Source organism: Odontesthes bonariensis, chromosome 7 (genome assembly GCF_027942865.1).
Source record: "Odontesthes bonariensis isolate fOdoBon6 chromosome 7, fOdoBon6.hap1, whole genome shotgun sequence".
Classification (NCBI taxonomy): Eukaryota; Metazoa; Chordata; class Actinopteri; order Atheriniformes; family Atherinopsidae; genus Odontesthes; species Odontesthes bonariensis.
Genome location: NC_134512.1, coordinates 10,480,907 through 10,494,263, shown reverse-complemented (window position 1 = coordinate 10,494,263; position 13,357 = coordinate 10,480,907). Strand labels below are relative to the sequence as shown.

Sequence of the window (13,357 nt, the reverse complement as noted above, 5' to 3'; positions counted from 1 at the left end):
CGCACACTGCCACACTGGCAAAGGGAACCCCTGTGGAGTGTAGTACCATGACCCCTCTCTGGTTTACTGACTGTTGCATCAATGAAAGGAAGCTACACGCTCCCCTGAGATAAGCATGGAAGTCATTCTCACAGCTTTAAAAACAAGTCAGCTGTTTATGTAGCCCTGATACAGAACATCTGGTTACATTTATAGATACTGTATGCATTTGGAGGGTTTGAAAAGTTGTCAAAACAAATTTAGTTGGTAAGTTGACCTGATTTTGTGGTCTGAGTATTTTTTTTCTCTAAAAAGTTGCTGAATTGATGTTTCTACAGTTCAATTCTATAAGCCCTAATAAACTGTTCTTAAGGCTATCTCTGCTTTCTCAGGGTTTCGGCGCAAAGAGTTTCGGGGCAAGCTAGCCATTGCCATCACTGCTAACTTCATCAACAGGAATACAACAGCGGAGGCAAAGGTTGAGGAGATCAGTGGTGTTGCCTTCATCTTCAATCAGAAGTTTTTTCAAGATCTCAGAGAAGCAACAGGTCAGTTACAAGTCCATTCTGCTGCATTGAGTTTTTTTGCTCTTGGTCTTAAAGTACAACTTGGTAGCTTTGAGAAGAAATGTGGACTGTTTTTTTTTTTTTTTTTTTTGATAATTTGAACAAAAATAGCTTGAAACCCCATTCCCGTTCCCCTTCTTGCTCCCCCTCTCTCTCTGCTGTGCTTCAGCTATGCTTCCAAATCCCCTCCCTTGTAAATTGTGTTTAACAAAATGGAGAAAAACTATGGGACTTGATTTTTGTTTTTTGTGTCCTTGTTCTTTGTTTTTGTTTTGCCTTTCACAGATGTATTCGTTACAGTGATATGACAAAATGTAATTTTTTTTCAGGTTTTTTTTTTTTCATTTTTGCTTTTGTAACTTTATCATACAATACCCCAGAATAGAGCATAAAAGAAAATGTTGGATTTTTTTGTTGGTATTGTTTATTGTAAGATCTCCAGTTAGTTCCTATAAGCAGTGGATTCCAAATGACAACGGTAAACGGGACAAACAGTTTGTCCTTTTAGTCACACACTTGAATTTGCCAGCACACCCAATTAAAATTCTATGATTTGATGCCAAGTCTGCCACATTTTATTGCTGACATGGCTGGGCTTTGGCCATGCGTGATTGCTGCTCTTGTTCTTACATGACGTAAAGACCAAAAAAAAGATAAGAATTTATTTTTTCTTGTTTTGCATGTGACAATACATCTTTTTATTGATCATTTTAGGTATTGACCTGGAAAATATTGTCTACTACAAGGATGACACGCATTACTTTGTGATGACTGCCAAAAAACAGAGCCTGTTGGAGAAAGGAGTCATTCTGCATGTGAGTGATCAAAGCCCAGAGCTCAGTGTGCAGTGTGTGGGCCTGTTGAATTGTTGAATCCTATTCTGTCCTTCTGAAGTAACATAAAGGCATAGAATACTTGCACATATTGTTTTCCTTCACTTTTTTCCTCACTTTCTTTCATTATGTTATACTTTCTGTTCTCTCTGTGATCTTTGGCCAGCACTAACCTAATGGTAACCAAGCTAACAGTGTTCAGGAACACATTGCCAACTCAAGCACTTTCTGAGGGTTTGTGTCCTCACCATGTACAATAGTTTCCTTTCCCTGAGCACTTTCCAAAGGAAACAGGAAAGACCTTTTTGCATTTCTCTCTTTGTGTGCAGACATAACTAAAGGTGTGCCATGGTCCACACCAAGACTGAAAGCAGTGTTTTTCTGATGGTTCTCCCAGATTCATTTTAGCTGTTATGTTTCCACGATTATTCGTAATGTTTTATGGGTCTAAGCGGTAATTCTGCATGTGCAGGTCATGTGTAGCTGATAGCATTTGCAAGGGTTTGGTATACATGACAACACAGAGGATTTGGATTATGTAAAGAATCTTCTAGATATTCTCTTTTAATACAAACAAGAAGACAGATCCTTAGCTATGAAAATAAGTAGGGGGAAAGGAATAAAGGAAATGTTGGCAGAACAGAGGCCTTTTAGTAAAGTTCAAGGCGATACCACAAATAATAATAATAATAATAAAAAAAAAGTATCAGCTGTTCATATCTTCCACTGCCCTACCTTCTCTCTCACCAGCCATTGCCAGAGGCACTGGAGAACCATTGAGCTTAAGGATGGAAGAATGTTCCTTTCACCGCCCTCTTTGAAAACAAGTCACTTTGAAAGCATGCAGTGATTTGATGCTACATGTTAGAAAAGCTTGTGCACACTCAGTTTTTTCCAATGCCATAGCTTGGGGCTGTTGGTGGTAAAGTGGCTTTCACCTCAAATTATACCACCAAGGCGAGAGCCACTCGGTATGCTTCTCCGTCGCTATCCGTCAATCCGCTAAACCTTTCAAAGTTCTCTGTTGGGCTGTCAGATAGGCAAGGCAATTCACCTCCCGATCAGTAGGCGTTGCCAAGTTAAGGCGGATTTGACGCGTCGCTCACGGCGCTGGCGGCCTGTGACGTCACAATGACGTTTCAGGCATGGCGCTTGCCTTGAAAAGACGGCGCAGCGCGTTGTCGTGCACCAGTCAATTTTTGTAACTTGGCTGCGCCGAGAACGACAAACCGGATGGACCACTTTGAGACCAGGCTCAGCCAGGAGGTGCGTTTGTACAGCACCTGTACGAAACTGCATTGAAACAGCACAGGGAGCACGTAAACTCGCAAAACTGGTGGACAGAGATTGGCAGAACTTTGGGGAAAGAGGGAGAGTTCTGTAAGAATGTGTGGAAGAAGCTACGGGACACATACGTGAAGGCAAAGAAGAGGTCAGAGACTTGAAGTGGTGATGCTGGGGGCTTCAGACCTTCACCTCTTTTAACTGAATTAAAAAAATTTAAATTATTCAGATACTGCAGCAGTATGATTGATGAGTGGCATTGTTTTCTTCTCGTGGTTGTAGAGTAGCGGTAACCTTCACGTAACAGCGACACCTCTGTGACGGAGAAAATTGCAACTACTGGCGCATCGACTTGCGCCACTATATATAGCCGGCGCGAAATCGTGACGTCATCAACACCGCTCGCACTTAGACCCAATCTCGCGACGTCTATCGTGAAAGTCGTTGATTGATTGTTTACCTTCCGGCTCCGTTCCACTCCTCACAGTGAACGATGGCTACCGAGAGACGTTTGTTGTTTGTGTTATTTTATATGCTTCTATTTTTGCTCTATATATTTTCAATTGTAATGTTATTGCCAGAAGTTATAGATTTCTCGCCATAAATTCCATTCATTGCCTTTCATTGCTGCTCCTCATAGTGTGCCTTAAATGGTTGAAATATCTTCTCAGATTAAAGCAGAATCTATTAGGAATACTCACTTTTTCCCCTGCTACCATATAAAAGCACACCATCGATAGACTGTAGGACTTCCTATAAAAATGAACTGAAGTTTTTAAAATCTCTTTTAGAGGGTCATCTCTTGGTCATAACTCATTTTTTGTAACTTGTTACTAAAACATTCTTAAGTTTTCATTCTACCCCTCATGTTCAGATTTTGTTCTTTGCTTCTGCCATGACAAATACTGTTAGTTTGTTCGGCTGATAGATTTAAACCAAATTGAGGACATCTCCTTTATTACATTTTATATTAATGTTGTCATCCCATCTCCCCCTACTGTCCTGTAGGACTATGCAGACACGGAGCTTCTGCTGTCCAGAGCTAATGTAGACCAGGCTGCCTTGTTGTCTTATGCACGCGAGGCTGCAGATTTCTCCACCAACCATCAGCTGCCCACACTGGACTTTGCCATCAATCATTACGGCCAGCCTGATGTAGCCATGTTCGACTTTACCTGCATGTACGCCTCAGAGAATGCCGCCATGGTGCGTCAACGTCATGGCCACAACCTGCTCGTGGCACTTGTAGGCGACAGCCTGTTAGAGGTGAGTTTTTTAAATTTTTTATTTACCGTAAATTCCGGACTATAAGCCGCTACTTTTTCCCAGGCTTTGAGCACCGCGGCTTATAATACGGTGCGGCTAATATATGCTTTTTTTCTTTTGTTTTCATGCCGCCAAAAATATTTTGCACCGTAACATTAGACCAATACAATTAAGGAATAGTTCACAGCGGTCCAATGAAATTGTACGATAAATCAAACACTCTTACACTACTAAATTACTGTAAATCGGTCATATGTACTCACTCTCAACATGGAAAACAAACAAAGAAATGCGTATGATGCAGCTTTTAAATTTAAGGCGATCAATGACTTTTCCTGGTAGGTTACTGTCTTTTTTTTTTTTTTTTTTTACCAGCTGTGTTACTGTGTTACAGGCACTGTTCGAAAAAAAAAAGCATTTACACCACGTATTTGTGCGTTACCGATAGGTATGTAAGTTAAAACCAGCCGTGTTACAGATACTGCTCGGAAAAAAAAAGCATTTGCAGTATGTAGGTATTTGTTTCTGTTACCATATGCATTTATTTAAAAGTTTAAAAATCCTCACGTGTAACATCTTTCTGTGTAAATATCTCATATTACTATGTGGACACCCGCGGCTTATAATCCGGTGCGGCCTATTCAAGTACAAAATGGATTTTCTTTTTAAAATGAGAGGGTGCGGCTTATATTCAGGTGCGCTCTATAGTCCGGAATTTACGGTATTTTTCCCAGACACTTTGTTTTTGTGTTATAAAATTCTCAAGTTCACGTTCTTCTCTCTCTTCTCACTCTTGCTTCAAAGTTCTGTTCCCTTTTTTTTCTTTTGTATCTATTGCTTCTCTGAGTCCATATTTGGTCATTGAATGTGGTGTTTGCTGTTGTCTCCAGCCCTTCTGGCCCATGGGTACTGGCATCGCCCGAGGTTTCCTGGCAGCCATGGACTCAGGCTGGATGGTGAAGAGCTGGGCCCAGGGAAAAACCCCTTTAGAGGTTCTGGCTGAGAGGTGAGGATGTGGAAACACTGATGCACACACACCGAGATTCACTGTGTTCTTAAACACACACTTATGCAACAGTCACACACATACATAATCTTTCTCTTCAGACACACCCTTTTATCTCTAAGTGCTTTCCTAGGAAATGTGTCTGTATGGGATTTACAGCTTCAGTCCCACCTCTCCTAGACTAATGGGATAAGAGGCTGTCATAAGGCTTAATGGAATGTGACTCCATGGATCTCTAATATCTCACTGTGTCCATGATAACAGTGTTAATGATTTGTTAATGCATTGCCAAAGTGTCCTGCTATGTTCCCTTAATTAGTCGGTACCTGTCTTGTATAGGGGAACATATTTAAATCTGTTCCTGTGTGCTTTAGGGAGAGCATATACCGACTTTTGCCTCAGACCACAACGGAAAACATCAGTAAGAACTTCAGTCAGTACAGTGTGGATCCTACCACCCGTTACCCCAACATTAGCCTTAACTTCCTCAAGCCAAGTCAGGTGAGTGTGAGTGGTGACGAACAACAAGGGTTTTTATTTTCTAACTCATTTTCTTTTTGACATCATAATACACTGCGTCTGGAATCCCGTATACGTTGTAACAGAATTTTTTTTTTTTTACAGGTGCGGCACCTCTTTGACACAGGGGAGTGCAGGGAAATTCGCATTGAAATTGAGAACGTGATCAACTCATCAACGCCCAAGTTGGCTAGGAATGGTTTGTATCTTTTCTTTTTTTATCTTTGCATACAAAAGGAGAATATAACCCAGTCTTATTCTCCACCCTTTGGCCTAATTACTAAATTCTCTCCTGACTTGATTAATATCAGAGGAAAAAAAGGAAAGCCAGATCTTCTGTATTTATTTGACACTTGCTTGAGGACTTGCTTTGTGACTGTTATTTACTCTCTTTTTGTCACAATTATTCATTAGACATTTTACCAACTACTGAAAGTCAGCAAAGCCATGAAAAATCCTATTTAGGTATTTAACTGAAAAAGATAATAATTCAAGCAAAGTGCAATTTATATCCACTGTAGTCAGTAAGCTGTTTACACAAAAGCTGCCTTGCAGATTTCATTCCCACTGCCCCTATAGTAGGTTTGTTTACATATTGGGGTGGGCTGGACTGCTGCATTCTTACATCACCAGGGGAGCAGGTCGTTTAGGCCATTGGCGTTTAGGCCGCAGTCGTTTAGGCCTCCCTGCAGTCGTTTAGGTGCTGTTTACACATACCCGGGTATTTTGATAAACGAAGACCTTTCCCTTCGTTTGTGCCTTTCGTTTATACACAAACAGAGTGGAGATTTTTTAAAAACTCCGTTTAGCGTTTGTGTGTAAACTGGTTGAAAGAGACAAAACGGAGTTTTGGGAATGGAATGAGGAGTTATAGTCATAGTACAGAGCCCCGCCCCTATCCGCCATGTTGGCAGGATGCTAGCGTGAAAACGCCATTCTCTCCCTCCATTGTTTATCTGGCAAGCATGGAGGTACTAGCAGCATTTCTGTTGTTGAGAGCTATACTCGCTTGTGTGATTTTGAAAATTATAGTCATACAATGTATTGAACAACAAAGACATTTTTCACGGCTCTAGCAGTTTTATAGTCCAGCGCAACGTGTAAAAGTAGCTCAGTCTCGCTATCAGTCCACACACATGAGCCTGGCGCCATATTTTCTTCTTGAAAAGGATCCGGAAGTTCTTCCTGTCAGCGGTTCTCTATTAGGCTTCTGATTGGCTTGTGTGGAATTCTCATTGTTCTAACACTGCCACCGTCAGGCTTGGCGTAATTTAACAGCTCTTGATAGCGTATTTATGCTGATCAATGTAGACGTGGTTTTTTTTAAAAACGGGGCTGTGTGCACCTAGTTTTTTTGGCAAACGAAGGTTAGAAAATATGCGTTTATCAAAATACCCGGGTATGTGTAAACAGCACCTTAGGCCAACAGAGGAGTCGTTTAGGCCCCTTACAGTCGAATTTATAAATTCATAAAATTGTGGAAATATATTATTTAATTACAGCATTATTGTCCAACGAATGTGGCAATGCGGATGCTTACGATGACAATTCGATGCTTATCTTATAAATCACTATTTTAATTCTCACAAGCCGCGCGAATTTAACGGGCTTCTAAATAATTACAGCATTATTGTCCAATGAATGTGGCAATGCGGATGATTATTTCCACAATTTTATGAATTTATAAATCACCATTTATTAAATAAAAAAAACGTTTCCACACTAAAGTTGGTTATTAAATAATTTACCAAAGATATGTAGGCTACCCAGACAGACCAGTAGAGCTGTCTTATATTTTATAATAACGAATGTACAAAGTGATGTAATAAAGATATCAGCTGCTCAGGTAGCCTGGCCTAAACGACTCCTCTGTTGGCCTAAATGACTGCGGCCTAAACGCCAATGGCCTAAACGACCTGTATCCCATCACCAGCATCTCTTAACTACATGCAAGTCTCTTCAAAAGTCAGCCTCAGAGCCCGTTTGCCCTTTTGACCGACAGACACTTGACAGCTCTTAACTCTCAAACACTTTGTGGCAACATTTTTCAAAGTCTGAGTCGTGTGTTTGGACTTTGGGATGAGCCCTCTACAGTGTTTTAGTGGTGCTAAAAGACCCTCCTTAAAGGAGAAGTTTTTTTTTTTTTTAAACATGGACCCTATTTCTGGCATAAAATATCATCTTAAGTTCATCTACTCACGATAACAGTTTACTGAAAGTCGGCATCCTTCGGAAGATATCTAGATTACTCGAGATCCGCGTATATCCATATAACGGGAGAGAACAGGGCATTGACAATACAGCCTCTAAATAAGGCATTATCTGTCTTTATTTCACCGATACTTTAAGCAGAATGAATGAATGAATGCACACGTACTATTGCACTATTAGTTCAGACCTGCCGTGTTGTTGTTATTGGGGGCTATCGGAGGCTTATGGGAGCTTTCTACGAACGCGACTAGTGGGAGGACATCACAGCTCATTCACTCGGGTAAAGACATCCATCGTACTCAAAGTTGTCGTCCATGTCGTTAAAATCTGAAAAATATTCTGCCATGTTGCACAAAACTAGCAGTAGCAAACTCTGTGTGAAGTTAGCCGACTGTCACAGAGCACAGACTAAATGAGCTGTGCTGCAGCGGAGTGCGTCGATGACGTCATCCCACTAGACGCATGTGTAGAAAGCCCCAGAGAGCCCCCGATAGCCCACAATAACAAAAACACGGTCAGAATTAACAGTGCAATACTTACACACTCATTCATTCGCGTGCATTCATTCACTCATTCAGCTTAAAGTATCAGTGAAATAAAGACAGATAATGCCTTATTTAGAGGCTGTATTGTCAATGCCCTGTTCTCTCCCGTTATATATGCGGATCTAAAGTGATTTAAATAGCGTCCAAAGGACGCCGACTTTCATCAAACTGATATCGGTGAGTAGATGAATGTATTTTATGCCAGAAATAAGGTCCAGGTTTAAAATAACCGAACTTCTCCTTTAATATGCTGATGGAGAAGAATAGCATTTGTTGAAATATAATAATGCATTATTTTCACTCCAGACAATTACCCGCTTGACAAGCAGTTGCAAGGTAACACAAAGTCCCAAATGCATGGTGTTGCTCTTCAGAGTTTGCCTAATGGTTTTAACTGTTTTGACTTTTAGCCATGAATGAATAAAATATAAGAAATTGTGTAATGATGGAACGTTGTGGATGGACTGAGTACACGTACACTAACCCAGTCAGTGACTCCCTCATTTGAGCTTCCTGACTATGTTTAACCTGTGAGGGGACTGTGAGTTGTTGTAATTGTTCCCCATGAGTTCTGCACCCTCTCCTAACCTCTCACTTGCATCCTTTCTACTTGCATCGTTCCAATGTTTTATATGTCAGAGGTTGCAATATTTCTCAAGTGGCTGGTTGAGACTGGTACTAACATTGATTATGAGGCCATGAATGATAAAACTTTACAATCCTATCCTCAGCCCCGCCTGACCAAAGATTACCCAGAAAAAGACGTGATGCTACCCAAAAACCAATAGCAATCGGTTCCATGTCTAATCCAGATTCCCTTCAACGTGCTGCTTTAACACTAAGCCTTTAATTTCCTCTTTTCCCGCACACCAGAATCCATAGCTCGATCCAGTAAACTGCTCAACTGGTGCCAGAGACAAACGGAGGGATACAGGAATGTTAATGTAACAGACCTTACCATGTCTTGGAAGAGCGGCCTGGCGTTGTGTGCCCTCATTCACCGATACCGACCGGATCTCATGTGAGTATCTGAAAAAATAACCTGCAGAACAAACTGTTTCATACAACATGGATGAATACAGATGGCAGCTTAGTCTACCAGTTTGTGGACTGTTGCAAACCTTGCAAACCTTGTCTTACAACGGTTAGAGAGACTGGTTTAAATCTGCTACCATGTTTGGAATGACTGGCCTGATGTGTTTACATGCATGTTGGTTGCAAATTATTTTTAGCGTTGGGTTTAGATTTTGGTTTTGGACAGTATGTCATTAGAAATGAAGTGACAGCTACTAGTCATGACAGCCCCTCAGGTCCCTTAAGGGTGCCTTCCTCATTACACCCCCCCTTTCTCTCTGCCATACGCATAAAAAAACACTCTGCTTACCAACTCGCACTCTAAACAAGGTTACTCTCTGGAGTCAGCATGGCAATTAACATTATAAGCTATTAGTATCTACATCCTATCTGACCTTTGCAGAGTACTGTAATGGTTGTTCTCTGCAGCCCCTGATTGGATAGATGATGGGAGGAGGGGAGACAGAGTAATGAGGGTTCCTCAGCAAAACTGCGGTCACGTGTACACATGTTCAAGACGTATGGTTAAGAGGGATTGAGAGCAGTTTTTACTCTGACTGATATGATGTTTTAATGCTGATGCTTTTAAATTGATTTCATGTCCAGTTTCAATGCATTGATGAGGCATGTTAATGGTATCATCTGCTAGAGTATAATGACTTTTGCAATAATGTTTTCCACAAAGTGTACGATAGCCTGGCATACAGAAATATTTCATCATTAGTCTTTATGGTACAAGCTTACTGGCAGTTCATGTAGATGAGACCTTAGGTTTATGGATACCTGGAAGATATAACCCTTATCCTATTTTTAAATGTCTTTTTTTTTTTCAATCAGAAACTAAGAAATGGATTATAATACTTTTTTTTTTTTTTTTTATGTGCAATGTCACAATCGCACAACATCAGCTGTGACATACGTGTTGCTTGAAAATCCTGGTTTCCATTCATGCTGCACATCAGGAGATCATCAGTCAAGATATTTAGACCTAAATAAAAGATATGAGCCTATAAAGTCTGCTGACACTTGGCTCGGCACGTTCTCTCAGTTCGTTGGAATTTTGAGCTCTTTGCTCTTGTTTTACAACCCACAGTATTGCTGTTTTGCTACCGTCTCACCTCTGTGTCATTTCCAGCCACAACCGCCAAGAAAAGCTGATGAAGATGTCAACTAGCTTGAGAACGTATTGAAGCATTTTTCCGCTACTGAGCAAGATATTTTTTTCTCAGAGTTTATGGAGACCAAAACAGAACTAAGAAAAAACGGCCAATGTTCAACTTGCAGAAACTTGAACACATTTACTATATAATAAAGTTGATCTGTATGTTTTTTGGATTCAAAAATAATTACTGCCTCATTTCATGTGAAAAATCTGCTAAATAAATAAAGGAACAATTTGGCTGAGTTTGTGGCATTTTCTGAAACGACTAAAACTGAGGTTATTGAAATTAAGATTTAATGCTCACCACTTGGCTTTAGCTGATTTCTCCTTCTCTTTGGCATCGCACTCACTGCTCCTTCCTCCCTCTCACTTGGTCCTTGGTGTCTCTTGCCCCTGTCTTTTGTCTCCAGTGACTTTGACTCTCTGGAAGAGCGAGACCAGGAGAAGAACAATCAGTTGGCTTTTGACGTGTCAGAGAAGGAATTTGGCATCTCGCCATGTATGACTGGCAAAGAGATGTCTTCTGTGGTGGAGCCAGACAAACTCTCTATGGTCATGTACCTCAGCCAATTTTATGAGATGTTTAAGGACACAGTGCCTCCTGGAGGTGAGAAACAGTGATGCAGTAGCACTGTTTGTTCTGCAATGTCTTTTTTGGATGCATGTTGTTGTTCCACAGTCAGAGAAGTGTTGTTTTTCTGAGAGTTGTTGTGAAAACATTGTTTTTAACAATGAGAGGATTTTGATTTGTATTCTCTGTTTTACCTTTTTTTCCTTTTTACTAGTTATCTGTTCAGACAAACACAACTTGAGTCCAGAGGAGAAGGCTGCACTGATAAACAGCACCAAGTCTCCCATCTCCTTCCTTAGCAAGCTTGGTCAGAGCATAGCCATCTCCAGGAAGCGAAACCCCAAGGTCAGTGACAGAAAAGTGACTTAAAGCACGTTTTGCTCCTCCTTGAAACATAAAGCAAGCCCTAACTCAATTTTAGCTGTGTTTGGGGTTAAAATAACTTTTGATGTGTCATCAACAGGACAAAAAAGAGAAGGACATAGACGGTTTGGGTAAAAGAAGGAAAACCAGCCAGTCTGAAGATGTGAGTAGTTCTGACAACAAAGTGACCACATGTTTGGTTTAAGTATTGTTTGAGCTGTCTGGACAACCAGAACAAACTAATTAGCTCCACTAGACTGATGGCAACATGCGAAATCTGCTCTTTTGTTTTCCTCCTTTCCCACAGGAGGAGGTATCTAGAACTGTTGCTGACGACAGGCCGTCTGCCCCTGCTATACTGTCGGAGAGAAAAATGGACTCTGCTGCGGTAGGGAACCACAACAAAGTGAAGGTCATGGCCACCCAGCTGCTAGCCAAGTTTGAAGAGAACGCTCCTGCACAGTCCACAGGACTAAAAAGACAGGTATGGAGGAAACATGTAAGATTCAGTTTGCGGTGATACAGCTGGAGGTGATGAAAATTTAGATCAAGCAACATGGAAAAGATGTGAGACTTTTTGAATACTGTAGGAGTTGAGTTTATTTATATGGACTCCTTTTGGTTTGTTTTTCCTTCCACTGAAAAGTTTGAGGAGATAGATTTTGATGCTGTATGACAGGGCCTCTACTCTCACAATAGAGGAACTGTGGACCACTTTATTAATGAGCTGAAATCCAGAATACTAATGCTGGTCAAGCTGGGTATTGTTACTGGGTCACGTAGGCGGTCTCACAGAGCCGACGAGGCTTGGAGGGATTGGGTGGTTCGCAGAGCTTTGGTTTGCTTCCCGCTGTGGACCAGCAGCTCAGTGGGAGGAAGAGGAGGGCTACTGAAACACCGGACAGTATTTCAGATGGAAAAGGACGACTCCTAGTGTCTTGTAACTGCATGTCTTGGCATAAATTTAAAGGATTGTGAGGGAGTTTCTGAGGATTTCTAAATGCTCACTGTGTAACTGTGGCTCGGCTATCTAATGTTCATATTTGATGGAATTAATTTATTTTCCTCTGTTGTGTATGATTTATTGACCCTCTGCATGATATGTATTGTCCTACTATAAATATACAACTTCCATCTGCACCAAGACAACTTGTCATATTATTATTAATTTTCAACACATTTTTTCCATCTTCATGACGCCACACGTCTGTTATTCACTTCCTTTTTTTCTGTTATTCTCTCCCTGGCTTCGACTCCTATCTTGGACTATTTCATGATGCTTGCCTTGCATGACTTTTCCGTTCCTCTTGCTGGACATTTTTACTGTCGCTCATCTTTGCCTGACCACAAAGGGAGACTCTCTGCCCAATCTGGACCGCCTTTTGCCCCTTACTTCGGCACAAACCCCTGTGAGTGAGCCAGTGCGCCTGGCACCTGTCCCAGCATGGAGAAAGGTAAACGTTATCCCCTTAGAGACTAACCACTTGCCTGATCATCTAACCATGTGTCCCTGTGGTGTGTCATTGAAAAAGAAAGCTGCTTTGGTTTGACCTGTTCTAGTCTGAGCTCCCTCTCCTGTGGGCATCAGATCTGTTTTGTGAGATTCAGAGAAATGATCTCTGTAGCTCCGCCTCCAAACTGTGTGATTCTTCAGCCTCTGTCGGTTAGCTGTGCACCTTTGTGTTTGTGTTTGTGTTTGTGTTTGAGAGAGGGGCGTGAAGGTACAACACAGTCATGGTCTCTCCTCCTTGCTTCTCCTGTCTTGGTGTAGAGACGCACACAGCAGCAGGAAAAGCTGAGCATTCGCTACAAAGAAATGATCAAGTGTCAGACATTGCCCAACAGAGGGGAACAGGTATGGTTAGTTATGGTGGCCTGGTAGTGCTCCAACTACTACATCCCTTACAGATCCCATTAGATTCAGGATCACGCCCACAGGAACTGTCATTTTGTTTCATATAAAGACTTTAAGAAGCCC

General features: G+C 41.3%; 1 protein-coding gene across 24 annotated transcripts in view; it reads left to right on the top strand.

Moving 5' to 3' along the window:
* Nucleotides 1–13,357, top strand: part of mical3a (microtubule associated monooxygenase, calponin and LIM domain containing 3a) — an 80,642-nt gene that overhangs the window by 34,973 nt on the left and 32,312 nt on the right. For 16 of the 24 annotated variants that reach the window (XM_075469403.1, XM_075469404.1, XM_075469416.1 and 13 more), the window contains 14 exons: nucleotides 372–527; nucleotides 1,260–1,360; nucleotides 3,671–3,928; nucleotides 4,819–4,934; nucleotides 5,309–5,435; nucleotides 5,559–5,652; nucleotides 8,516–8,545; nucleotides 9,083–9,230; nucleotides 10,856–11,052; nucleotides 11,231–11,361; nucleotides 11,480–11,542; nucleotides 11,687–11,863; nucleotides 12,732–12,833; nucleotides 13,151–13,234. In XM_075469403.1, the coding sequence (XP_075325518.1) occupies nucleotides 372–527; nucleotides 1,260–1,360; nucleotides 3,671–3,928; nucleotides 4,819–4,934; nucleotides 5,309–5,435; nucleotides 5,559–5,652; nucleotides 8,516–8,545; nucleotides 9,083–9,230; nucleotides 10,856–11,052; nucleotides 11,231–11,361; nucleotides 11,480–11,542; nucleotides 11,687–11,863; nucleotides 12,732–12,833; nucleotides 13,151–13,234 (1,784 nt within the window). Of the gene's footprint in view, nucleotides 1–371; nucleotides 528–1,259; nucleotides 1,361–3,670; nucleotides 3,929–4,818; nucleotides 4,935–5,308; nucleotides 5,436–5,558; nucleotides 5,653–8,515; nucleotides 8,546–9,082; nucleotides 9,231–10,855; nucleotides 11,053–11,230; nucleotides 11,362–11,479; nucleotides 11,543–11,686; nucleotides 11,864–12,731; nucleotides 13,245–13,357 lie in introns of those variants that run through there. The other 8 variants (XM_075469410.1, XM_075469417.1, XM_075469415.1 and 5 more) reach the window with 5 other exon arrangements.